The sequence below is a fragment of the Vigna radiata genome, chromosome 7 (genome assembly GCF_000741045.1).
Source record: "Vigna radiata var. radiata cultivar VC1973A chromosome 7, Vradiata_ver6, whole genome shotgun sequence".
Taxonomy (NCBI): domain Eukaryota; kingdom Viridiplantae; phylum Streptophyta; class Magnoliopsida; order Fabales; family Fabaceae; genus Vigna; species Vigna radiata.
The window spans coordinates 38,933,980-38,961,798 of NC_028357.1; the positions used below are offsets into that span (position 1 = coordinate 38,933,980).

The 27,819-nt window shown below is 32.2% G+C and overlaps 5 protein-coding genes across 8 annotated transcripts; 1 reads left to right on the forward strand and 4 right to left on the reverse strand.

The window, feature by feature from the left end:
* Positions 1 to 357: 357 nt before the first annotated feature.
* On the forward strand, positions 358 to 3,642 carry LOC106765514 (replication protein A 70 kDa DNA-binding subunit B). Its single transcript, XM_014650168.2, has 12 exons — positions 358 to 571; positions 683 to 829; positions 925 to 1,122; positions 1,224 to 1,401; positions 1,489 to 1,759; positions 1,837 to 1,939; positions 2,180 to 2,304; positions 2,392 to 2,470; positions 2,552 to 2,696; positions 2,858 to 3,018; positions 3,092 to 3,212; positions 3,293 to 3,642. The coding sequence occupies exons 1-12, from the start codon at positions 441 to 443 to the stop codon at positions 3,485 to 3,487; spliced, it is 1,854 nt and encodes a 617-aa protein (XP_014505654.1). The 5' UTR covers positions 358 to 440; the 3' UTR covers positions 3,488 to 3,642.
* Positions 3,643 to 4,975: 1,333 nt separating this feature from the next.
* Positions 4,976 to 8,781, reverse strand: LOC106766830 (glycerophosphodiester phosphodiesterase GDPD6). The gene is made up of 8 exons (XM_014651592.2): positions 8,608 to 8,781; positions 8,103 to 8,281; positions 7,731 to 7,914; positions 7,374 to 7,448; positions 6,808 to 6,917; positions 6,212 to 6,430; positions 5,511 to 5,666; positions 4,976 to 5,315 (listed from the first exon to the last, which is right to left on the reverse strand). Exons 1-8 carry the CDS (start codon positions 8,621 to 8,623, stop codon positions 5,073 to 5,075), a joined length of 1,182 nt encoding a protein of 393 aa, XP_014507078.1. The 5' UTR covers positions 8,624 to 8,781; the 3' UTR covers positions 4,976 to 5,072.
* A 2,001-nt stretch (positions 8,782 to 10,782) lies between these two features.
* Positions 10,783 to 12,700, reverse strand: LOC106766420 (ninja-family protein 2-like). 3 transcript variants are annotated; one of them, XM_014651150.2, is made up of 3 exons: positions 12,600 to 12,700; positions 12,109 to 12,514; positions 10,783 to 11,298 (listed from the first exon to the last, which is right to left on the reverse strand). In XM_014651150.2, the coding sequence occupies exons 1-3, from the start codon at positions 12,669 to 12,671 to the stop codon at positions 10,874 to 10,876; spliced, it is 903 nt and encodes a 300-aa protein (XP_014506636.2). In that variant the 5' UTR covers positions 12,672 to 12,700; the 3' UTR covers positions 10,783 to 10,873. The 3 variants fall into 3 exon arrangements, with proteins under 3 accessions (XP_014506636.2, XP_022638610.1, XP_022638609.1); XM_022782889.1 differs by having other exon boundaries at positions 10,783 to 11,235; positions 12,109 to 12,517; XM_022782888.1 differs by having other exon boundaries at positions 12,109 to 12,517.
* Positions 12,701 to 16,310: 3,610 nt separating this feature from the next.
* On the reverse strand, positions 16,311 to 18,078 carry LOC106767511 (mitochondrial import receptor subunit TOM5 homolog). The gene is made up of 2 exons (XM_014652420.2): positions 17,897 to 18,078; positions 16,311 to 16,645 (listed from the first exon to the last, which is right to left on the reverse strand). The coding sequence occupies exons 1-2, from the start codon at positions 17,981 to 17,983 to the stop codon at positions 16,568 to 16,570; spliced, it is 165 nt and encodes a 54-aa protein (XP_014507906.1). The 5' UTR covers positions 17,984 to 18,078; the 3' UTR covers positions 16,311 to 16,567.
* A 1,341-nt stretch (positions 18,079 to 19,419) lies between these two features.
* LOC106769530 (ras GTPase-activating protein-binding protein 1) lies at positions 19,420 to 26,432 on the reverse strand. 2 transcript variants are annotated; one of them, XM_014655190.2, is made up of 9 exons: positions 26,218 to 26,432; positions 24,973 to 25,158; positions 23,219 to 23,519; positions 22,859 to 23,103; positions 22,597 to 22,771; positions 22,230 to 22,351; positions 22,076 to 22,138; positions 20,165 to 20,228; positions 19,420 to 20,073 (listed from the first exon to the last, which is right to left on the reverse strand). In XM_014655190.2, exons 2-9 carry the CDS (start codon positions 25,156 to 25,158, stop codon positions 19,832 to 19,834), a joined length of 1,398 nt encoding a protein of 465 aa, XP_014510676.1. In that variant the 5' UTR covers positions 26,218 to 26,432; the 3' UTR covers positions 19,420 to 19,831. The 2 variants fall into 2 exon arrangements, with proteins under 2 accessions (XP_014510676.1, XP_022639355.1); XM_022783634.1 differs by lacking the exon at positions 26,218 to 26,432 and adding an exon at positions 26,070 to 26,181.
* Between the last annotated feature and the right edge of the window lie 1,387 nt (positions 26,433 to 27,819).

Genomic DNA, 27,819 nt, shown 5'->3' on the forward strand with positions numbered 1-27,819 from the left:
AAATTATCAAATTTAACCAGCATAACTTTTAGTTTAGATAAATTTAAAGTAATTATTCCAGTTAAAATATTAAAAAAAATTAATTTCTGAAAATCTAATAGCATAACTTCAAAAGACACACACACACAATCAATATATATATATATATATATATATATATATATATATATGTATATATATATATGTATATTACCGTTTGGTCGTACACAAAACAATATTATTACCATTGGTAAATATCTAGAACGCGTTTTACGAAAAAGGGCGCGATAGGTTTGCAAAAACGAAGCGCGAAAAGCCCTCGAATTGAAAACGCCCCACACAAAATCGCGGTTTCCCGCCACACTCTCCACTATACAAAACCACTCTCTCTGGCTTTCAACCATACCCTCACTCTTATTCTTCTCACTTTATTCCTTTCTCTTCTCCAAAACTTCTCTCCAATGGCCGCAAAATCTATCACACCCGACGGCGTTTCGACGCTCCTCGCCAACCCTTCCCCAGATTCTCTGTCGGATCTTCCCGACATTGTTGTTCAAATAGTTGATCTCAAGCCCAGCGGCAACAGATACATGTTTGTAATCTCTAACCTACACGTTTCGTTACTCGTCCCCTTTTATTTTTTGTTTCGGATCTGTAATTTCCTGCAATTTTTTTACCGAATGTATTTTATGTGCCAATTTAGGTTCTCGGCCAGTGATGGGAAAAAGAAACTCAGGGCGATTCTTCCTTCGAATATGTATTCTGAGGTTCTCTCTGGGAACATTCAAAACCTAGGTCTTGTTCGAATTCTTGATTACACTCTCAACGACATCCCTAACAAATCTGAAAAGTAAGACCTAATTTCGTAGCAGTTATCGCTCTGTACACTAGCTTTGAAGATGATTAGATGTATCTGATTTTTGATGTGTGTATATTTTGTTTCAGGTATCTTATTGTCACGAAATGTGAGCCGGTATCTCCCGCTCTTGAAATGGAGATAAAGAGCGAGGAGCCTGGTATTCTTTTGAAACCCAAAGAAGAGGTTGGATTGAAGAGTGAAGGTGATGCTGGGATTGTTTTGAAGCAAAAGCAGGAAGTGGTGACAAAATCTGCTGCGCAGATTCTAAATGATCAACATAGAAAGTGAGCAGTATTCTTGTGTTCTTGTTTCATTTCAAATCGTTCTGAGATTTAATGGTTTTTCATTTTGATTTTTTTTTTAACCTCTCTCTCTTTTATTTTAGTTCGGCTCCTGCTGCACGCATGGCAATGACGCGTAGGGTGCGTCCTCTCGTTTCCTTGAATCCTTATCAGGGTAATTGGACGATAAAAGTCAGCGTTACGAACAAAGGAAACATGCGTACCTATAAGAACGCTAGGGGTGAAGGTTGTGTATTCAATGTTGAATTGACGGACGAAGAAGTAAGATTTGTATTTTTATTTGTTTGGGAATTAAATGCTGTTTTTCTTGTTAAGTGTAGGGGTTGATATTTTCCCCCCTAATTTCAGGGTACTCAGATCCAGGCAACCATGTTTAACGATGCCGCGAGGAAGTTTTACGACAGATTTGTTTTGGGAAAGGTTTACTATATTTCGAAGGGGACATTGAAAGTTGCCAACAAACAGTTCAAAACTGTTCAAAATGATTATGAAATGACGCTCAACGAGAATTCTGAGGTGGAAGAGGTGGCGGGTGAAGCAAGTTTTGTCCCGGAAACAAAATTTAGCTTTGTCCAGATTGATCAGCTAGGTCCTTATGTCAACAAGTCTGAACTTGTTGGTAAGTATTGTTTATAACATGCTCTAATTGTTGTGGTTTAGCCTTGATTAATTATTGGTTGTATCGTCCAATTTCAGATGTCATTGGAGTTGTTAAGAATGTATCTTCAACAATGAGCATTCGTAGGAAGAGTGACAATGAGAGCATTCCAAAGCGCGACATTACTATCGCTGATGAAACGTGAGTATTTACTGCTTATCACTTGGATTGTTTATATCTATAACCATTAAAGAATTATTCCCGTGAAACTTTATAAATAGGGAGGAGTTAAGATTGTTCCTATGTTAAAAAATGTTTTCCCCTTGCATATGAGGTCCTTTAATTGTGTTGAATAGCTGTAATGTAGGTTTAGATATTCACTTTGTAGGATAAAGGTTTGTTGAATTGTGTGGATTTAAATGTGCACGCCCGACATTTCAGGAAGAAGACGGTAGTTGTGTCGTTGTGGAATGATCTTGCTACTAACACAGGACAAGATTTACTGGACATTGCTGATCAATCTCCAGTTGTTGCAATCAAGTCTCTCAGGGTTGGGGACTTCCAAGGTATGATAAGGTTTTCGCTTAGATGAACACTATAGGACACTGGTGCGAGAGGCTCATATCTTTACCGTTCTTGAATATCTTTCTCAGGCGTTTCTTTGTCAACTATAAGCAAAAGTGTAATTCTGGTAAATCCAGACGTACCCGAAGCAAAGAAACTCAGAAGCTGGTATACCAATATCCGCTATGCAACTGTTGCCTTATGGAATTTTTATGATAGTCGTGCTTATATGTCTGCTTTGGCTCACAGGTATGAATCTGAAGGCAAAGATGCTTCAATGGACTCTGTAGGTTCTGGTTCAAGTCCAACATCTAATAATGGAATCAGATCAGTGTACACTGATCGTGTTCCACTTGCTCACATAACCTCCGATCAATCATTGGGAGAGACGAAGGTATTTTGGTAGCTAATTTTCTTGAATGTTGGACATTGTCAAGACGGCACCATCTGGTTGTTAGCATTAGGGCAGCATACTACTGAAGTTCTTGGAAATTTGAAAGGATTGTTATGTGCATAACTAATCTGACTTGTAATCTCTTATGTTACTTTGAACAGCCTGCGTTTTTCAGCGTTAGAGGATATATAAGCTTCATAAAGCCTGATCAAGCAATGTGGTATCGTGCCTGTAAGACATGCAATAAGAAAGTTACTGAAAACATTGGTTCTGGATATTGGTGCGAAGGGTGCCAGAAAAGCGATGAACAATGCAGTTTAAGGTAGCACACTTGTCATCTTTAGTGTTAAATTTTCTATCTGATGCATGCATTTAAGTTTTCATTGTCCTTTCAGGTATATTATGGTTGCGAAGGTTTGCGATACAAGTGGTGAGGCTTTCTTCTCCGTCTTTAATCAGGAAGCTGAGAAGATTGTTGGATGCTCTGCAGATGCTTTAGATGACCTTAAATCACAAGTAAGATGAATTACCCCGTTAAATGTTGAAACCCGATGATAAAGTGCTTTATTTAACGTTACATGGCTTGTTAATGTCAGGAAGGAGAAGATAATCCTTATAATCTGAAATTGAAGCAAGCAACTTGGGTTCCGCATCTTTTCCGCGTTAGTGTTACCCAGAACGAGTATAATAACGAGAAGCGGCAAAGGATAACGGTTCGAGCAGTTGTTCCTGTTGACTTCGCTGCTGAATCAAGGATGATGCTCGAAGAAATATCAAAGATGAGAGCATAAGAGATCGATATGCAGATTTACAGCTTTGAGTAATGTTACTGCTTGTAATTATTAATTCCTTATGTGGTATCATACATTTTGCTGACGTCTTGAGATATTCGCGAAATTTTAGTCATCCACATTTTCATGAATTTTCATCAATGACTCCCCAAAAATTCTTCTCCAATTAGGTACAAGGGTGAATAATTTGCACTCTCTATGTTTTTATTAGATTTTTATTCGGTGTCACAATATAATAATTTTTTTTTACTAATCTTACTATTAAAAGACTTGTATTTTAGGGCATAATCATTGGTCACAATTTGAAATAGTAAAATCAATTTCCATTTTAAATATAATTCTAGATTATGATTAAAAAACAATTCTTTTAGTTAGTAATAATCTTTTGATTTAATTATTCTTCATAATTATTTTAAAATATACCTAAATTGCTATATATATATATATATAATTGTTTTCTTTTGTTTTTATAAGTTTGTTTTGGAAAACTGGAAGCGACATCAGATGGTATAAATGGTAATTATTTCGTTGTTTCCTTTCACTTACTATTTTAAAGTTAATTGAAACAAAAAAGTTGGAGTTTAAGGGCCGGTTTGCGAAACATTGGTTTTCAACTTCAAATTGTTTATTTAGAATTTGTAATTTTTATTTTATGAATTTGTTTAGTATACAACTATAATATCTTTAATCTTTTAAAATCTGGATTATTTATGTATTTGCTATTATAATCTGTTGTGTGGTCATTTTACTTTTTTCAGTTGAGGAATTCAGATGAAATCTTAGTAAAAAGAGTAAGGATAACTATTTCTTTTTCCTGAATTTATATAAATGATAACTATTATGTTTTTCTTCAGCATGTTTTTTTTTTTTTTTTTCAGTATGTTTTATCTGTACAATAACATTAAAACGCTCCATTTCATTTAAGGTGCTGCAAAATTAATTCAAGTAAAAATATCCCTTCCTTGGTGTATTCCTTGCCTTCTTTGGTGCTGTTTCTCTTTTACATTCAAAACGTGTTGTTGTGTACTGATTTTAATATTTTAAAATATTAAAATCAATATATTTTGAAAACAAACAAAAAAACCAGAATAAAATCTGGACTCTAGTGAAATTTGGGCGGCAACACTGGTTAATCCCAGAATTCTGCTTATAAAGAATTGTGTATGGTAGAACTCTGCTTCTGCAGGCATCACCTGAAATAAAACACCTCCTTATAGCTGAGAGGGGCACTTTTTTTGCGCACTTTTAAGCACAAACATCCTAGTATTTATTCGTTGAAATTTATTACAAACCATATAATATAGCGACTTTACTGTTTTTGTTTATTACAAACTTCGTTTATTTTCCTAATAAACTTTAACCAACAATAAAATTTAATTTATGAGTACGGTAGACAGTATGTATCTTTATTTGAGAAATTCCAAAACTTTATGTGGAGATTTTATATTGTGATTAGTGATGCTTAATTTTGCTTAATTGTCAGATAACTTTCTAGTAAAAAACTCACTTGTAAATATTATTATAAGCTTTTCTGAACACAGTAAAATTAATCCCAACTCTAAATACAGCATTTGAATTTTCGAGATCAATTATAAGAGGAGAGCAACAATGCAATTTTATGCAATAACTTGGATGCATCATCGTCGTCGTCATCATCATCTTGACGTTTAGAGGTCCATTCCTGAAAACGATGGAGGCTACCAGTGAAGTCTGTAAACAGACCATCAACACCTATCTTGTTGATCCAGTAATCATACTCCACATACGGATCTTGACTGAAGTTGAAGTGCAAAAAACAGTTTTCATTTCGGTAAGTATATGGATGCACCTGCACCAACAATAGCAAATTATATTGCCATTTGTTTGGCTCCAAACCATTGATGGAAGACAATACAAAGATTACAAATTAAAAAGGAGAAATGTCACAACAGATAATGCAAGAGAATAAAAGAATAATCCGCTCAATCTTCCAAAAGGTATCAGATCCATAAATCATGAGAAAATAAGCTTCAAAGAACTGTACCTGCAGATTATGAGCATGTGCCCTGGAGACAATATCAGTAGGAGTTGCCATATAATTATTTACCACAGGTACTAACGTGTCCTTCCATGGTCCAATTCCCACAACATATTGTTTTATGTAGTTAAGGTATTCATCAGATGTAATCTCCCAGTATGACTGCACATAATCATCACAGTACTATTTTGTTAGACTTTGGTATAGGCAATCAAAACAGCAGTATAACATAAAATGGGGAAAGTATTACTTCTGAAAAGGTAGATATTACATAGATGCTGCTAAGATCTACGGATAGCCAAGTATCAGTCAACTAGGAATGGATAAACTCCTAGGAAAGGGCTTTTTCTCCAATTTCAACATTTTATTTAAGGAAGCTAGCATTAAGTGTACCAGAAAGAATGACAATGGAAAGCTGAAAATAGAAGAGAACAAATCCAAAAGGTAGTCTGAATACTTAGTTTACATTCCCCCATTTTGTACATGAATAAGAAAGAAAATGTTGAATATAGCTCCACTGTGGGGATTACTTATGCTTTCTCATTATAGTTTAATTTTTTAAGTTCTGAATTATGATATAAATTATTAACTTCACCAGTATAACTAACTCCATTAACAATACATCTTGTTCTGAAAACTTGCAGACAGAAGAGAAGTTCAATAATCCTACAGAAGCTTGCACATATGGGGTAAAATGTATTACAAACCTGATTGGTGTCTTGCGTTGGAATGTCAACATCGTCAATTAAGAAAATTTTGGGCAAGTCCGTCTTATTTGCTATATACACGAGTGAAGTTGGAGCAAATGACTGAATGAATACAGGTTGTCTCCGCCAATTATTTGACAGGTAGGAACCCTTTAACCCATATTTCTGAAGTGTCTCCACAAACTTGTCTTCAAATTTTTTGCCATCTGACCATTTAACCTGTTGATTGTATCAATTCGACTTAATGAACGGAAAGAAGACAAAACCCCTATAGAACTTGGCTAAAACATAATACTATTAAGACGAAATTAGCAAGCATGACATTGTAAGATTTTTTTTTAAAACATTTAAGAATTCTTAATGTAATTTGCATTTAGAAACTTCCAACAACATAATCTTACATCCAGTAATACTCATTAGCCTTAATTTGGGAATTGGTGGATTCAATTATATTCTTCAGTTGGATGAATTATATATCAATAGCTCTGCCTTTCAGAACAGCTTATCTTTGTCGATACAAGTCCACACCCCCGGTTCCCACCCGAATATATTCCTAACATTTAGGCATTTGTTGGATTCTACAAAGAAATACTCACATGTTGATTGATAAATACTGGATTTTTTATCTCTGGATATATTCCAACAACTCTGGGTGCATCAAGTGCTATGTTAATGAACTCTTCAAAAGTGATGATTTGAAACTTTCCTGAAATAAATTATCGGTATAAAGTTATAGACTAACGGTTAACTTTTATGTGTGCAAAAGCAATATTAGTTCCATGCACGAATCACAAGAAAAAAAAAAGTCATCAGCAGTAAGCTTCCCTAAAAATAAAAAGGAAAATAAGTCTACTCTTCAGTGAGTAGGGAATACTGCAACATAGTGCACAGTTAGCAGCAAGGCATTGAAGAGGAGAGAAAAAAAATTGCAAGATGGGGAAGGAAAGAAAAAGTGAATAAGGAGAGGGTGGGAGATAGTGGAGAGGATTTGGTGCCTTAGACCAGCGAGGGCAGAGTCTGTGTCTCAGTGGTTGTATTGTCTTTACTGCATTTTCTTAGTGGTAACATGTTATTTCCAAATCAATGAATGAACAAGTCAAACAAACAAAAGAAAATGGCAAATAATAAAATGAGAGACTACTCTGTGGAAGAAGGGACTAACCATTAAACTGTTGATCCCTGAATTTATACCTTTGTCTCACCCTCAATGACTTTAACTCCTTCAATGTGAAATCAACTGAAAATATACAAACAAGTAAACTTATTTTGGAAAATTCGATAATTACAACATGAAGAAACATTGTTTAGACGGTAAATAGGACTTTCAACAAAACTAGAGAACTTGAAACATACGCAAACCTTTTATGATACACGTTACTAAAAACAATGAAATCAAAGGCGAACTTCAAGCTTATGCATTTATGTCATAGACAGTATCAATCATATTAACCCCCTAATTATTTTATTAAGGAAATTTGCAAAGAAGCTGAACAAAGTATAGCAAGTTTAGCTACTCTACCAGTGAAGAACCCAGTGATGTTTTCCCCTTGGACTTCATACGTTCTTTTACGATCAGCAAACTCCTTGTGATTTGCAATGTCAGTAGTATCATCAAGGTAGACATCATGGAAACATATAAGAACACCATCTTTGGATGATAAGATATCAGCTTCAATGAAGTCTGCACCTTCTTCAATAGCTTTCTGCAGGAAACATTCGTTTTTGGGCAACCGTAAGCCAACTATAGAAATGATGGTTCCTATATCATCAACATTTTACCTAATAATAGTTCGTGCATAATTGCATTTACTGAAACAATAATTACAGTCGATTTCCAAATCAGAAACAGAAAAAGGAAAAGAATATAGTTTTGCACAAAAATAGTCTTCACCGTATATGCAGCAGAAGTTTCTTCAGGAATCTCTCCATTTGAACCGCGATGTGCAATGTTATATGGGCGAAAAGTTTGTAGGGGCTTCCTATTTCCCCCATCAACATTGTTGGGAAGAGGATAAAAAGGCCTTGCAGTGCACCCAATAACAAGAAATAGAAACACAAAAGGAGCAAAACCTGCGAAAACACACACATCTGAAGAGAAGAAAATAAACGAAGACAATGGCATGGATATTATGGTAAATTTAAACGTTGACTCAAACGAGTGATAAAACTATGGCACGATATTGAATGATCTGAAATCTACCATGGGAGAAAATCCATTCAGAAAGTAAATGCGAAAGGGTAGTTGATTAATTAAGAAAAACAACGGTTACAGACCACATGCACTCAGATTTCCATCTTGCCAAGATCAACAGGAACAAATAAAGGGATACAAAATGAAAAGAAAGAGAGTGCGGAAAAGATAGGAGAAAGGATTCTGAATAGTGAAAGATCCTTACTGGGTAAGGACGCCATGGATTATGTCGTGTTCCTCACTTCAATCTCAAGCCCAATAAGTGTTATATAACAGTATTGGTCAGAACGATTTTATCTTCCGAATGAATGAATGACGATGAATGATTGGTCAGTGGCGTTTGATTAGCGCCGAAATACAAGACTCCACGAATATTCTCCGCATTTTTCACAAACACAATTTTTATATTTATATTTATAACTATAATAGTTTCTACCAACGAGATCATGTTGGTAGGTAATTGTTTCTTCTTTTAAATATGATGCTTTTTTTTAGCATACAAACAATAATTTAAAATTTATGAGGATATAAAGTATGTTTCAAAGTAATAACATTAGGAATGACTTAAAGTACAACGTCTAACATTAATTCAAGAATGAAATTTCTAATTCGAGTAAAAAGGATATTAAGTGTTTGGGCCTAGGGATGTCAAAAAAAACCGTTGTGGATAGTTGGTACCCGCGGGTACTTATTACCTGTGGGTAGTGGGTTTTTTAATACCCGTTTTTTATCGGGTCGATTTGGGTTTTGTATTATCCATATCCGCAGATATCCGTTATTTGTTTAGAAGTTAAAATTACATTCCTGTCCTTATTTTCCTTTGCATAAGTATCTTTAACTTTAAATCTAAAACATTTCAATTTTTTTTTTCAATTTAATTTGGATTATTTCATTTAAAAACTTATAAAATATTTTTTTTAAATATTTGCGAGTTGAAAACGGGTATCCAACGAGTACCACGGGTTTTAAAATACTCGCGAGTATTTTTTAAATGGATACCCGACGGGTAACAGGTTGGGTGACGGATACGTTTTTATCTGGCAGGTCAGGTTGCGAGTATGCACTATCCGTGTTCGACCCGACCCGTTGTCATCCCTATTTGAGCCACAGTTAGAGATAATAAATAACTAATCCTCACAAATATTATTTGACTCTTTTTCAGATTTGATAAAAAAATTTCTACATTGATTGGTTATGTATAATTTTCTTGTCTAAACATTTGTTTAGTATTAGATAATCTCTTTTATAACCATGCAAGTTTCTTTTTTGGGCAATTGCTTCTACACTTCCATCAATCACTACTGCATAAAAAGAAGAGAGAAAATACTAAAAATCCATTTCGAAAAGGTTTTTCCAGAAATATTTCATGTTCCAAGCCCATTTCATGTAGAGCTATGGAAAATTCATTTCCGAAAGTATTAAATGCATCTTGGAAATTATATTCCTGAAATCTGCTCCGAAAAATGTGTTTCAGAAATATTATTCCAAAAATCTTTCCAAAAGCCTGTTCCAAAATTCATAATCTAGAAGTCACCTTTATAAAGATAAAATCGTCATTTTAGAAAATTGATGGGAGTGCAGTAAGAAAATGATGGTTTACAAAAAGTCATTGCCTTCTTTTTGGGTGCTTTGGTTTCTTGGAAGTGGCGTCTCTCTCTTAGATGCAGGAGATCTTACTCAAAACCGATCTCAGATAATCTTAACAAATGTTTGTATATAAATATATTTTCTTAACCTTTTAAAAGCCAATTAGAGAAAAATAATAGATCCTCTTTGTTTTATCTTTTTCTTGATATTATTGAGGAATAGTTAATGGTCTTATTAATCTAAATTGAAATAAAATAATTACTAATAATGAATATGAAAAGTGAAATTAAAATATCTGACAATTATATAATTTTTTTAATAATACATAGTTATAAATAAATTCTAGATATTCGTGTTTTAAAATTATGAAAAACTTTTAAAGAACTACTTTATTTCAAATAATGCCCATATCTTTAAGTAATTTTTAATAAATGAAATAAAGAATAGTGATTGACAAAAGAAAATATGAAATTAAATATGATTTTAGTTATTAAACTTTGATCCAAAATTTAAATTTGTCAAATGTTTAAAAATTTGAAAAAATAAATAAATATTGTTTTATTAATTCAATTATTTTAAATTTTTTTAACTTAAACTCATACATAGATACTCTTTCTAACACAAACATCAAGTGAGATTTGAATCCAATTATATAAAAGATTTATACCAGTTTCTATCCCAAATCGATGAATTAGTGACCATTTGATCTTTATAAAATACTTCAGTTTCTCATTTTCATCTAATGTAAAAGTTAGAGTGAGACTTGATTATCAAGTATAAGGTTAACAAATGCTAAAAACGTGTTTTACACACTGTTATAATAAGAACCATGATAAGATATATGATTGTGGAAAACTAAGGATTCTTAACTGCTTCAAAACATTCTAAAAGGGGTGTGTGATAAAAGCAGTCCCATCTCCATTGATATAAAATGAATCAGAAGAAACAGTGATGTGTTTCATGGGATCTGTGACTTCCTTGCCACCAGCATGCATCACAAATTCTGTGGGTGAGAGGAAGCAGCCATGGCAGACGCATACAATACAAACTTGGCCTCTCTTATACTTGTAAAGAAGCCCTTCTATTCTCTTCCCAGTAGTGTCATCTCCAGCAGTAATCACGCAAGGCATTTCTCTCACAATGTTCATAGCATCACTTTTATGGTAGGAGCTCACATGTTTAAGCTTTTTCGCTGGCTTCTCAATCATACACTCAGATGGCCACACTGTCATTTCCTGCTTCGCTTCTGGGGAAACCATGGAATCAATTTCCTGCTTTGGTGATATTTGGAACCTCGAACTAACTCCTCCTTCAGTATAAGCAAGACAACAAGACAACAAGACAAAACTGTTTATCAGTAATATAGTGTCATATATCTGCAAGTTATTATAATGTTCTGTGAGAAACTTCTGATATAATTCAAAATACAAGTCATGTACAGAACAACCACCCTGAATCATCCAAAATTACGAATGTTTTAAGCTAAATGAAAATACCAATGAGGCAGATTTAGCACGGAAAATTTGTGGAGTTTGTAAATGTTAGTCATATTGCTGATCTAGATAAAACAATTAGATTATGGTAACCAGTGTTAATTTCAGGAACTGCCCCAGTTCAAAGTCATAGTCTCAATTAACTCACTATCTCGATTATCAGAAGTTTTTGTATGGTCTACAATCATCACACGTATATAGTACCGACCAACTTCCACGAGATAAGTAACATTTTTCAATTCGTTATACACTGAAGATTGGTTATTTTTTCAATTTAGAAGAGTGAGATCTGTTTTACACAGAAGAATATTGGAATTATGGACATGTATTACTCAGAACATACAACAATTTTACATCAGCAATGTTGTTGTTTTTCTGTCAGTGCATGTTCCGCTCCTCATAATTTCCATACTTATCACATCCATCTCACCCACGTGGGATACACCGGCAACACTATTTCTATCTGTACTCATAAAACTCTGGTCTATCAGATTGTAAATAAGCAATCGTAGATTTTATTTTTCAGCGTTAACTTAAATCTAACACTCGCAAAATGAATGAATTATGTTAAAAAGTGTGTACTTATGACATGGTAAACAAACGAAAGAGAGAAAAAACATGGTTACCTTCATGCCATGGATCCAAATCCAATGAAGGATGTGCAAACATCTTGAAATTATCATCAATTGAGGGAGGCAGTGGCTGAACAGCAGGCGGAGACACCGGAAAAGACTTCTCTGCGTCAGCAGCCGCAGCCGCAGACGCAGCCATAGCCATCTGCATCTTCTTCATCAATAGTCTCTTTCCAGTCCTGACTCTTCTCATTGCCTGCAAGTCCCCAAATCTCACCAGACCCTTCTCACCCTCTGCTAAACAAACAACAAAGGGATTCTCTTGAATCCCATTTTCCATGATTCTGTTGTGGGCATTCTCCCCAACCATCTCTTCCTCTGCATTTTGACCGCAGGGAGAAAGCTTGAGAGTAAGGTCTATCTGCTCAGAGTTAGTGTACGATTTCTCAGAATAAAATCCCTGCTAAAGAAAAAAAAAAAAAGCTGTGACTTTCTGGTATGAATGAATAAATTTATATTATTTTTTTGTTGTGGTTTATGGTCACCTCCATTGAAATCGAAGAAAAAGGTGAAGTGATAGAAGAGAAGAATTCCTTGGAAGAAGGGTTGTGAGACATAAATTTAGGAGGAAATGAAAAGGCATCCGGTTCCTCCACAGTGGGAAAAAGCGTTGTTGTTGGAAGGATTATATAGTACATGTGACATAAAAGATAATAATGCAAAGGAAATAAAAGAGGAAAGTCAAAATGTAAACGCAAGCTCTGTTTTAATTTTAGGGACCAAACATCCCATCCACAAAAAACAAGTGGGTACTGTGGGAAACGAAAGAGTTAAAAGAATCACACAAAGCATTGTACTTAGGAAGTAGTGACGCACAAACAGTAAAATGAAAAAAAATATATATATATTTTAACACCATTTTAAGATTATACATATGTCAAAACAAACTGATTGGACGATTTCAAATTAAAAAAGAAATTTTGATTTTTCTCTTTTAAATATGTCTTTACTTCAGTTTTCTAATTTGAAATTGTGCAACCACATTTTAACACGTCTACATTATCAAAATAATGTCAAAAATTGGTGTTAAAATATATTTTCCTAAAAAATAAGAAAGAAAAATTGTTTGAAGTTGATTGATTTTACACGTATTTTCACAGAATGTGAAAAAGTGTAATGAGATGAGAGCATGTCCAATAAATATAAGAAGAATTTTACATTTATTTGATATTATTTTTTTATTTTTTTTTAATTTTTTTTATATTTTATGTTAAAAATTAATAATGGAAAATTTAATAGGATGATAAATTATGTTGAGTTGGTGGGGACATACTAATTTGCACGTGTTAAGCAATGTACACGCATCTTCTCACACAGGCTGCCGCTGAACTGAGTGTCACTGTCATTGCTTACAATCACCCCTAGTACGAGGTTTCCTTGTAATTCGGAAAACACGGTAGGGGTATGAAGGTCAACTTAAATTCAAGAAGCACCAACCTCTCACATTTTTCTTTCACTTTTCCACTCTCATGGAACATTTTCAACTTTATTAACTTCAATAAATTATTAGATTTTTTTTTTCAAAATAAACTCTTTTTTTATAAAAAATTAAATTCTGTTTTTTCTTTTTATTTTGTAGATTATTTACTCTGAAATCCTATTTTTTGATAAACAAATTATTAACAATATTTTTTTTTCTACTTTTATAGATTTGTATATTTATTTATAATAACTTATTTTATTGATAATTTATATATTTTTTTTTTATAAATTTAAGTGAATATACGTTTAGGAAATATATTTATTTTAATATTTATAAATTAGTTGAAAATAAAAATTTTTAAGAGTGATTATGAAAAATAAAATAATTTAAATATATTGTAATTGTGTAATAGAAAAATTATCACAATAATTAAGTTATTTTTGTAAAATTGTAATTTATTTGGTTAAACCAATTTGCGTAATAAAGTTTTTGTGTGTCTAATAAGTTAGAAAAATAAGACTAAAATCCTATTTTCCTTTAATTCTTATTAAAAATTTAATTATATTTTTAATTTTTATTTGGTTTAATTTAGCCTTTTAAATTTTAAAAATAATTTAATTAGGTTATTTATGTTAGAATTTATATTAGATGTATAAATTCTAATAGAAACATAACATTAATCTAACTGAAGGAACTTAATTGAATTATTTTTTAAAAATTAGAAGATTAAATTGAATCAACTAAAATTTAGGAATTTGATTAAATTTTTTATAAAAATTAAAAGATCAAATTAATATTTTAATTGAAAATTAAAATAAAATAATAATATGATTGTAGGTGAAAATATTTGAAAAAAAATTAATATAAAGTTAAAAACAACAATAAGAATGTAAAACATTTAGGTTTATTTACAAAAAAATCATTTAAAGAAAATATTAAAAAGCATAGAAAACATCTTGTTAATTTTTTTTTTCTGATAGTCTAGTCAAATTAATAAAGTTTAAAAGTGGGTTATAATTGTAATTTACTTTTTTGTTTCTTGTTATAAATAATTAATCCATAGTCAATTTCTCTGTAATGCCAAATTTTTGTTTAGACCATGCTTATAATTATGTTTCATTTTTTTCCTTAGATAAACTTATATTTTAAAAAAAATTATATAAGTCAACCCTCCAAATTTATTTACTCTAATAAACCTGTTTATTATTTATGTGAAATTAAAATAATATGTGAACAATGATTTGGTATGAATAAACAATAAATAATAAAAGAATTTATTTACATAAATAAAGTTTTAGAATAATCAGTTAGATTTTTTTTTGTGATTAATTATTAGAAGAGAAATTTTAAGTTTAATTCCATTTCATAAAAATAATATATAAAATAAAGTTTATACTTATTTATATATTATAAATTAATCTTATTTCTGATTGATGTGAGACTTCCAATATTATTTTGATCTTGATGGATTAAATGTGAAAATTGCATCAATCTCTCTTAAATATTTAAAAAACAATATTATGATTTTTTGGTTGTAAATATATTATTGTGGTTAAAAAAGAATGAAAAGTAGGAATGAATTATTCCAACTTTGGTGCATGGGAATGAAATGATAAACGTGGTGTTGAAGGAGAGAGCACTATAGTAGGGAGTACGAATTTTCTTTTCAAAGTTTTGACAAATGCACATGTCGTTTATTTATTTTTCATAAAAACAAAGTTGTTGTACGTCTCCACATGGCCAACATAAAATCAAATAAAATTTCTAACTTCTTTTTAAAATCACTTTTAAAGTATTCTCTGCTCTTCAAAATTCAAGTTTTGTCATAGATTTCTTCAAGGATGAGTTATAAATGTTTTTATATTAAAACTGGTATAAAAAAGCAAGTACTTTTTATATATTTTTTTTATAGCAGTCTAAAAACCGGTATAAAATACCTTTCCTGACATATTGATATAGTATGTGGTGGTTCTTCACTCATTTTCATAAACATTATTTTCAAACTATGACTTTTTTTTTTTTTTAATTAGTTAACATTATTTCATTTCATAAAATACAAAAGTGAGAGAGTTGTTTTAGAAGTGTGGCACTTTTTCTTTACATATATTTGTGTATTAGGTTTTGAATTTATCTAACAACGAGGGCAATTGAACAAGACTGAGAAGAATTGTTGGATTGACGTTGAATGGCCTTCTAAACCTTTAATAAATACGCAATTACACAACGGAGAAACTCACGCATTTTGACCATTAGTTTGAAGTTTAGTGTGTAGTATTTAAGTAACCATGCCTCATAAATTTGTTAGCTTTTGTAATAATCATTTTAAAAAGTATTTTTTTAACAATTAAAGAGTGTAAAAAAGTGATATAATATACTAAATTGTAGTTTCACTTCTATAATACACGTTACGAAAATTACTAGGATGAGGAGTCGAAAATGTTGTCCCAGTCTGCCTTTTTGGGCCGGACTAGTGGACTCATCTATCAAACTTGACACTTTTTGTCATCCCTAGTTGATATAGTTGAAGTTGATTCCTAAATTATAGTTGATAGCTTATTATAGTTGAAGTTGATATGCAGCACATATGCAACAGCATATATGCAACGGGATTTTCATGCAAATGCAACAGCTTTGATTTACATAAGAAACAAAAACTTACTAAATATAAGAGTTTTTTCTTGTACAGATGAGATTTGACCTAAATATTCCAGCTCGCTGCAAATATATATAATAATTGTTGATTCTTACTACTATATTTTATACACCAAATTAGTTAAATCTATGAACATCCAAAATAGTTATTTCATATCCAAAACATATTTTGCCAAAGGAAATGTGAATGTACTATAACATAACCATTCGGAAAAACATGTCATCGCTCATCAAAGGCTTCATGGTCATGCCAATGAAGCTCGCTTCATGTTCAAATTACTGAAAAATAAAGCAAAAACAAAAAACCTAGACATCACAATACTGTTTAAGTAGATAGCAGTAACTCATGGCAGAGAACTTGTCATTTGTGCTACTTTTTCAGATTGCCATAAGGTCACCATAATTTCGCATAAGTACTATTGATCCTGCAAAAAGTCCCGCAGCACGCAGCAATTTCTACATGCCAAATAAAGAAGAGAATCAACATTCATTTTAGATAAATCGAGCTTAAAGAAGAAATACCTTTACAATTAAGTAAAAACTAAACGGCACTAATCACTAAATAGCCTGTGCAAACAATCTTACTCATGTTCTACAACCAACACTTACTACCTGCATTTCCTGTCAAACTAAGCTCGTGAATATTCTAATTAACCAGAAACTTCGATGGTTGCTTAGTATAGGTAATAAGTTACAGCATCTATCCATTACTCCCAGGATAAGAAATTTATAGGGTTCAACTGCCCATAATATATTTTCTACAATAATCACAGATCGTGCATCATGTCTCGAGTTTCTTGGAAAAACTGATATTGATGTTTCAGAGCAGGGTGCGCCTAAATTCCTACGAAACTAATGCTCTCTTTGGGTTAGAGGAAATGAGAAATAGAAAGGAGGGGAAAACTGGACAATGATGTATTCACTTATGCTCAGTAGAAGAGTAAATATAGAAACGGAAAAAAGGAGAAAAATTGACTGTTAGAAACAAAAATTCAAATTATTCCTTCCTTTCGTTTTCTCTTCAATTCAAATTTCAAAATGTTCTTTCTGCGTTCATTTTCTCTCTCAAATGAACAAAGAGCAATGCCATTGTCATTAAGATGCAGTCCATCAGAAGAGGTCAGACATTTTCAAAACATGAAAGTAATATAATATAACAAACAACGGGAACAGCTAGCCAGAGGAATAAATATCCAAAAGCCACAGTATTATCAACACAATGACTTATAAAATTCAGGCATGTAATTGGAACAGATGCAAATGCAATCAACAGTTGCTTCATAACCCAAAAGAATCCATAAATTCGGATGGGATCTTCACGTAGCTATTATGTTGCAACGATAAGTAACATGGGCGGCGGGAGTAATGACAACCCATTCATACCACAATAAAAAAAAAAAAAATCAAGTTTCTTCCTAAGCACCTTAGCATAAAAACACACAGAACAGCTCGAGTTAAAAAAGGGTCTCATTTCACATATGAAAACTGTAAAACTTCCGAACAGTCTTGGGACCATTGTTTGATTCTATTCTCCTGTCTCGCACAAAAACAAGGTACAGACCCTAGCAATTTCATTTGATGGCATAACAATCAAACCAATCTATATTGGAACAAATTACGTTTTAAAACAAATAGGAACGGAAGGATAAAAAAACGAACGGGATGGATGAGAAACGAATACAATAATGCAATAGAAAGAGAGATTACCACGTTGAAGGCCCATTTCTCATCGTCGTAGATTTGAGAATTGAAGAAATCCTTGAGGTACTGAATCGAAACTACAGAGTCGGCCATTGATGCGAAAGAAAAGGCAAAAGCAAAGCACCACAAATGAGAGATTGGTATTAGGGTTCTGGGTTTTGTGTTTTTCCTTTTGCTTTTTGTGCTCTTAAGTCTTTTTTCTTTTTTCTTTTTTCTTTTTATCTTTGCTTTAGCTTCTTTTGTTTTGATTTTTTTTTTTTCTATACTTTCTTTCAGGGGCAAATATAAATGTTTATATTTAATTTATTAAAAGGAACTTATAAATTCATATAAGATCTTATTTTATTATGTAATGTTATTTTATGTTATAATTTTAAAAAATTTATGTTAGCAGTTGAGTTTTGTAACAACTAAAGTTTTATAATCTTTTATTCATATTTAAGTTTTTGTAACTTAAAAAGTTATTAAAATATTGAAAATAATATTAAAAATATATATATTGATATCAAAATATTTTTTTATTTTAAGATCTTATGTAATATTAATTTTTAATTTTAAGATATTTATTATGACATGTCTTAAAGGGAGTTTTTATGCAAAAAAGTTCTTAAATTTAATATTTTTTTAGACATTTGTATTGGAAAATATACTTTCTTGATATATTTGTGTGTAAAATGTTCTAAAAATTTTCTTTTATTTATAAAATATGTGTGCCATTTACGAAGTATTGAATCAATAACTTATTAGGAAAAGATGTCTATTTATTGTTTTTTAAATATAAAGAATAAAACTTAGACCTCATCTCGATTTACTTACGCTAAAAATATTGGTGTGATAAATAAGAAAAAATTGTTTAATTAAAAATTAGATGAAATTATAATATCTCGATAAATTAGAACATAATATAAATGATTTAAATTATTTTAAAATTTATGAAATGTTTTAATTCAAAATTGAATGTCAATGTTTGTTTTGGAAGAAGATATAGATATGATAAGGAACATTGAGCAATTTTTCAATGTTTGGTATATGTCAATTCAATCTTTGAATAAGCAATTCTGCTTTGTACGAAAAATAAAAATTAATCTCCAAGTTTTATTACACAATGTCAATTTAGTTATAAAAATAGATTTTAATCTTAATTATCAGGACGTGGTTATTTCGTTTTTTTACTTGTTCAACAACTATATTATAAAAGTTAATTTGAATTATGTATATCCTCTATTAAAATAATACTAAAATTCTTTATAAAGAAGATTGAAAGTTTCTTTGTTAGTCATAATCTTCTTTTTATTAAAATGCGCACTAAATATTACATCAGTATACCAATGGTAATCTTATCCTTGTATATTGTATTTTTATTCTCTATCAGATTGTAATCATCAAAATTTCCTAATGGATTACGACGTCATCTCTCGTAGGTTCCTGCAACATTGCAACCTCTTTTGCTGTACAGATGAAGTAATTTGTCTGGAACAAACATTATGCAAAAAACATGCACATTGTAGTCTTAGACTCGGCCTTGCTCATGGGTTAAAATCGTAGAGACAGTTTTCATTACGTTTATGAAAAAAGGAAAAGAATACACATAGTACCAATTTACATATAAACCCTCCACAACAGCGATTCGTGTAACAACTCAATTGCAGGAACACATGTTGCTCAATAACTTGGGAAAAGGGAAGATGGAAGAAGAGAGCATTAGTACTGAAAAAAAGAAATACATGACCTATCTCCAAAACACCTCTGCAAGTACTAATGAACTCTCTAATCTTCCATTGAATGATTGCACTAATGATAGTCAGAAACCTGAACTCATGCCTAAATAAAGGGAAAAGAAAAAGGTGTTTGGCTTCCTTTTCCTATAAAAAATAATCAACCCACCAGATTCTTTTGTATTGTTTTTGTTTGTCTTTTTTCTTATTTAATTAGCCAATATGGTCATGCTGCTGAAGATGATGGTGTAGAATTACGGTTCCCCACACCTTGACGTCCACCACCACGCCCTCCTCCATTTTGATTTGGCCGTTGAGAACTCCTAGCTTGCCCTGAGAATTCTCCTTGGTTTCTGAATTCATTTCTGCCATAACCTCGTCCACCACCAAATTTCCCACGTGCTCTGAAACTGTCGCTTCGGAAACCACCTCTTCCTGGAGGATACCTCCCTCTCCCACTACCGCTTACTAGAATAAGAAGAAAAAGGGCATAATCAACGTCTAAAAATGATCATGTTTAACTCAATATAAAAGTAAAAATGAAAATATATCAATGTACCTCGTGTAGTAGTTCTTTTTTCCTCAACAACAGCTTGTCGCTCACCAACAGAGATAGGTGAAGCCTGAAATTGGTTTTTAGCAAGGTGCCTAGATCAGCAACATGTCGGTAAAACTAGAAAAGAAAACGCAAATATATCTTATACTTTGTCGAGAAAAGTAAAAAGTAAAAAATGATACTTCGCACAGGCACTTGTGTGAAAAGTAAAAAGGTTGGTTGACTTGTTTTTGTGGTTGGCGAAAGGAACAGTGTTACAATGACCAGAGAATGGAAAATATGATTGGGGGGAGATTATTGACTTATTGATACGTACACCAATAAGCAAATAAAAATTATAAAAGAACAATTTTTTTAACAGTAAAATGCGTCAGGCAAGAAGCAAAACAATAAAGAGATACCATGTATCAGCAAGTTTGGCAGATTTAATGTAACAGCAAGAATACAACTTCACAACATCACAAATCCCACTTGGTCTCATCTATATAAATAGCCTACATACAGTCAAGCCACAGTACAGTACCAAGCTACTTCCTCAAACAGTTAGCCAAAGGAATCTATGGCTTCGTATCACATTTTTTTTAAGGTTAAAATCATCTGGGCCTATCACCAAAAATTCACAGGGCCCAGAACATTAAAAGTGAACTTATATTCTATGTAGTGCAACAACGAAAGCATTGTACGTAGTTTTCTGATCATGACAAATTATCCGCATCACTTTACCAAACAAAGAGAAAATTGATTATTAAGTTTACTTGTTAACCACTCTGATTCTTCTAATCTATTTCAAAAGAAATTGTTACACATGTCCGATAAGACTAGCTTTTCCCTATGGTGGTGAGTATTGACAATGAAGGGTCAACAAGGGCACAGAAAAGTGTAGCGGTGATGGGAATGCTGAGGTGGGCGAGAAGACACGAGATAGAAGAGAAGATTAGATCAAGATCAGATGTATCAGAGAGAGGGAGAGAGTTTAAGTGGTGCTTACTAAGTAAGAAACTGAAACTTTCACCTATGGTAATTCAATCGTGTGAGAAAAAGACTAATTAATATAGGTTTTAGTTAGAAAAGTGGATTAAATGGGACAGTTTCCAACGAAAAAGGTAAAAGAAAACCTACTGAATTTGTTTATTTTCAAGTAGTATCAAATCTATCTCAAGGCATAGTGGACTTCAGATCGAACATGATGCATAACTAATATGCCACGTGATCCTTTTAAAGAATTTAAAATGTGCTCTTCCACCACCGTATAATTTGGGTTCAATTACACAAGACTAGCTTGTGAAGTGTCACCCTACGCATACTTGAGTCTTATATCTTGTTAATGTGAGACTTTAATTTTTTCCAATGCATCCCTTTACCCTGACTTGATGCGTACCCTTCTAGTGGAATTAGGATAGACTATGACATTACTTGATAACTTGGATTTTTTTGACCAATAAAACTGTTTGGTGAGGTCAGGATTGTCTCCTATTCATATAATCTTCTCGGATTCTGTCTCCAGTTAATGTGTAAATTGAGTTATCCCTAATACTTCTAAATCATAAGATCCATTAACGTCTTTCATAACACTACAGCACAAACATGCTCAATAAACATCTAACAAGACCACCTGTATGCTAAACACACAAAGAATAATTCCATTTCCAAAGGCATTCACATATTGCTTTAATCTGATTTCTACCAATGTGCAATGCATCATGAGCAAAAGATGCAGAAAATACTCTCAACTCAGGCTAAAGCTAGGGAATTACCAGCAGCATCGATACACACTAATGCTAATTTGTACCACAATCAATAAACTATAAGATATTAAAAAGTATAATCTTATGGACATGTACTTCTTCTGTGGGCAAATAAACAAACGACACTGCATGGCTAAAAGATCAAAAGCTCAAAATAAACAATATGTACCTCAAGTGCACTTTGCATGGAACTCAATTCCTCAAATTCAACAAAGCCAAAACAGAATCCGTGCTGCAAGAAACCAAAAATATAGTATAGCTCATAAGCTTGCCTCAAAAAATGCTTAGTTAATTTAAAAATGCAGACAGTAAAATCCACAGACCTTGCTACTTCTAACTTGGATACCACCATGCTTAATAGGACCAAATTTCTTAAAGACTTCTTCAAGTTGCTCAACTGTTGCACTAAATGGCAAGTTTCGTATATATATGGAGTGACCTTCAACTGTTAAAAGTAAAAAACAGATAAATCGATTTTAAAAGTAGAATTTGATGCAACAGTATATATGGAGTTATAAACTTCAATTATTTTGCCTCCTTTTCTTTCATGTATTTGTTTAGATCTCTTCTGCTCACAAGTTATTTTTAGATGAAACAAGTAAGCCAAGGACGAAGATGTGTCTAGATCATAATTGACTGATCTGAAAAATAAAATGACTGCCAAGCATGTCAATGAGCACCAATGTATACCTTCTTCATGAAGGTCACTACTCTCAGGTGCACTATCACCAATAGGAGCAAATGACTCAGGCACAGGGGTTGATTTGGCAGTAGTAGACCATTGTTCATTGGATTTAGCAGATGCCACTCTAGCAGCTCGGCTGGGTACGTAGACATGGCCAGATGCTACATTACTTTTCATTACCTTCATGTAAATGAACATAATTAATCTAATAAAATATAAACAAGCAGAAGAGTAACATAGGGGAAGAAAATATAAGAACAAACTCACAATGGATGCATATGATCTCCTTGGTGCATCATCCTGAGCTGCAGAAGTTGAATCATGAACCGTAACAATTTCATTCTGACTTAAGTCAGTAGGGGGTTCAGCGACCTCTTCATCAATAACTGATCCTTCTTCTTCATCCTGAGGATGATAGACTTCACCGCCATTATTTTGGTTTTCATCCTCCGCCACAGATGAAGTTGCAGTGTCTTCCACAAGAACTTTGGGAGCATGTGTTTCCTCTAGAACTACAGAAGAAGAAATTATGAATGGAGAGTTAAGTAAACCAAATAACAGTTGAATATATACAGACATAGATATTATATGCATGTTTGTGTGTGTGTTGAGAAAAATCATGCAAACCTGATTCTGGCTCATGCACTGTCTCAGCATTTTCACTGATGACATTTACTGAGGCAGAATTTAACTGTGGTGCATCATTCACCTCAATGTACCGAAAGACATCATTTAAGACAAAATATCCTTTTTCTTGTGGAGCCAGAAAGAATGTCTGTGAGAACTTCCTTCTCACATTATCCTTCCCAGTTAAGCACCCAGTTACTAAAACTATCACACCTCCCTTATGTGACTCCTGAGCATCTGCGGTTTTTATTTCTGCTGTATAATCTTCATAATTCAGGGAAATAATCTTCTCATGGATTTCCTGATCCAACAGTTAGGCAAGGAAATTTGTCAGAAACCAAGCCACTAATAGGCAGCTTACTAGTGTCTATAAAAATTACACAAACACAAACTACACATTACGTGACAAATGTATTTAGCAAGGGAGCAAGCAGGCTATCACATTATAATAGTATCTAGCTAAGTATACCAAAAAGCATGAATATTGCCATAGGCTGTTTGAACATGTTTGAAGAAAGTGGTACACGCCCCAAATTCATAGTGCAAATTAGATGGATAGTAGTCCTATCAATAGGTAGAGGGAGATTGAGAAATTATAGATGAAACAAATATGATTCAAACATATAGAAGATTTGACACAAGATGGCCTGATAGTAATCATCTAACGTAGACAAATTTAAAGTATCCATGTTGCCTAAACATTGTGATACAAAGGCAGAAAGAAATCGATAATTTAACCTGTGCTTCAAGCCCACAACTTTTGTGACAAAAAAAAAAGTGTCATTAGTGACTAGCACTCTTTAGCCTTGTTATAGTTTTGTTCCAAACATACCTCTACTGTGACTTCTCACGTCAGATTTCTTGCATAATATTTGATTGGCAAGGAATGAAGGGAAGGTAAATAGGGAATAAAATCCTTTCCTTCCCATTTTTACCCCCCAACCCTTCCAATATTAGGCGTATTTGGAGACAGGGGAAGCCTAAACAGTGTGAACTGTGCTGACTAAATAATCGTTATTTTGAATACCTAAGTTTGATCATTTTAATATCAATTGTAAAGGAATAAAGTACAAAGATAAAATATTTTGTTTTTGTTCCCCTCCACTCACAAACCAAGTACAGGTATCCATTCCTCCCTTCGCTTCCCCTCCTTTGAACCAACCAATACATAGTTCATCTTGTTTGAAAAGAGTAATTTATCATACCTTTAAGAAAAATCTTATGGATGACATCTGAAGCATTGTTAAGTTTAGAGTTTTATTTCAGAACAAATCTAACAACCAATTACTTCTTATTAAGTATATTATAATAATAATTCTACATAAATCCCAGAAAATTAATCTCTTATTCTTAAATTACTGCAAGAAACAACCCTCGGGATTCATATACTAGATTCCTTACACAAACTCGATTACAATTTTTCTCCATATCCTCTTCCTATTAATCTTGTATAGTTTTAATTCAAAATTTAAAAAGAAACATCAGTTCAATAATTTTTATTTTATAAACAGTGCTAAGATAAAAATCATAATATAAAATATGTCGCATGTCAAAAAGAACTATTTTCAAAACGGTCACAGATATTCCAAAGAGTTAATAACAATTTCACAGCATTCTGTCTCCTTATATCTTTCACAATTTTAAAAATATTTATCTGGATAACTATTCTAGATGTCGTTGGATGTAAACAATATATGGTTTTATCATCAAAGAACTGAACTACAGATGCATGACCTGGTAGATTAAATACTTACTTGTACAGTTGTCACAGTTGTCATCACACCATTGTTGTCTGATCTGGTTAAGAAACTTGAATCCTGATAAAACCTGTGCACCAAGTTCGGAGATTGGTGCAAAATGTGATAATATTGCTCCACAAAGGCATTTCCAACAACTTGAGCACTGGGAGTAGTCAGAGGGATGGTTTCCGGCATTGCCATCTGCAATAAATTTTACATTAATGTAAAGCAGAAAAATTCATTAATCATGGTTAAATCTGGATTATGGAAAGTAAGAGACATGTATAAATTTGCCACCCAGCTACGCCCCACCCCATCTCAAACTAACAAAAAGAATTTGCATAACTTATATGTCCTAAAAAGGACAAAAACAAATCCTTTTAAAAAATAATAGTTTTTTTTTTTACAAAAACAATCTTAAAAATCTGCAAAAAAAAAAATCACAAAAATAAACAATCCAAAAACAGACTCGGTGTCTTCAAATCAAAATTTGGGCGAACAGAATTACAAAGCTTCAGATCAGAACCTAAAAATAAAGGGGAAAACTCAAATGTAGGTAGAGATACACTAGAATGAAATTGCACATTTAACTATCAAAAGCACGAATCCCTTAAACAAGAAACTCTCGAGACTGCTAGCCAGTGTCACCACATGGTGTTTCGTCCAATCACCCTTAATACAAATGATGGAGCTGAATGTTAGGAATCACACACAAAAGGGCGAAACACTGCCAATAGCTGTTCGAAAAACGACAAAGATAGGTACTGTGAAGATCAGAATGTCTAAACCAATGTCCCGGTTCCAGGTCAAGTGCAAGGACTACAGTAAATTTGCAACAGTATGTAAGTGCTAACGCAATACAACACCCTAATCAAGCCACTAGAGAGCAGCATATTCATTATCCTAACTTAGAAACGTGAACATTGGAACGGTTAAGCAATTTTACACAACTTAGAAGCGGAAACCAACAAATCACGAGAACAATAAAATCCTGGTAAAAACCCTAAACAGAATGAAAGTCTACATCGGAACCATTGGAATCGTGGAGAGTAAACAGAAGAGTTAACGAATTTTGAAAAAGTGAGAAAAGCCTGGAACCAAAAACAGCATACATCCTGAAAGGGAGAGGAATTGGTCCAAAACGACGCGGTATTGACAGATCAGGTAGGAAGGAAGCTAGTAAACAAAACCATAACCGAAAACCACCGTATCCGACAACTATTATTAGGAAAAAAAGAGTTTATAGACACACGTGCGTACCTGGTTGGTTGAAGACAGAGTGATGAAAGAGAGAGAGAGAGAGAGATCGAACAAGACAGAGTCCTTGAAGGGCGTGGGAAGAGAGAGAGAGAGTAAAGATTCCTGAAGCTTAGTATGTGTTTGTGTTGTGTTCGGAGATCACAAGAGACGATGACTCCCGCTGTTGCTTTTTCCTTTTTTCTAAGATGCCTTTCCCACGTTTGTTATCTATAATCAATAACAATAATATATTCTAATCTCCTAGTGCGTCTAGCCTATAATGGGTATAAATAGTTTTAAAACATTGAATTTTTTAAAATATTTTGTTTATGATATAATTAAAAGTTTGGTAGAAAAAATGATAATAATATTATGGAAATCTATAAATTTTTTAATTAGATTCGGTTATAATCTATTCAGTTACTTTAATTTCTATATTATAAAAAAGGTTATTATCTTGTGCGTTCAAATTATGTGTTATATCTAATATAAAATTTAACATATACATATTCATATCTAATTTATTACATAAATTTGTTAGTATATAAAGATATGATTGGAATTAAATGTGAGGTGAAATTTCAAGTACTCTCATTAAATATACTTTCTCTAAGTTCAATGTTTATTAAAACAAGTTATAACAATAATTAGGGTCACATAAATCAATAATTTTTAAAATCAATTTATGCCTCTTTTATCTTTTTCATTGTATTTCAATTGATTAATTAATGCACATAGAATAATATTTTGGTCATAATACTTCTATCTCATCAAGTCATGAAAACATGTTTTGACTTGTTTACCATGTAATAAAATTGTGCATCAAGATGTAATTATCATTATTTTTTATTTACTGTTATTAAACATAATTATTAGCATACAATAATATACTATTATACCATTTTATCTTTGGCTGTTCTACTTTATAGTTAGCATGCATAATTCAGATGAATTACTTCAATATAAAAAACATCACACAATTTTAATGTCTTACCAAATTTTACATCAAATTCCACACAACAAAGTCAATGATACACCCATTTATGAATAAACATAAGCATAAGAAACAGACCAATGCAAAGTCATTGTATGAAGGTATGGGCAGATTCCATGATGATGAACATGAGGAATTTGCAACTTCCTAACTACTAAATTATTATATCCTAGTTTTTCTTATTTTCTCAAATCAAAAAAATGTATTTTTTTCATGAAATATGTATATCTTTTACATTTGAAGCATTTAACAAAATCGGTTATTTTGTCTCATGTTTCTTTTTTTCACGACTTTCTAATGATTTGTATTTTTGTAACCAAATCATGGATCTTTCATTTTCATAAAAATATTTCTTGATATTCTTTATCTTCCTTTACTCTTTCTTTTCATTTTTTGTTTATTTATTAATAACTTTTCCAATATTTTTTTTTTTGTAGTTTTTATTCATCTTGTTATGTTTTTCTATTTCATTTTTGCACGTAATTTATTTGCAAATACATGTTGCTCTCTCTTAAATTGAGGGGAGAATTTTTTGAAGATATTAAAACAAAATAAAAGTAAAAAATTTAAAAACTGTTTTTTTTTTGCTAAAATTAAAATATACTCTTTTAATTGTCAAAACCCAAAAT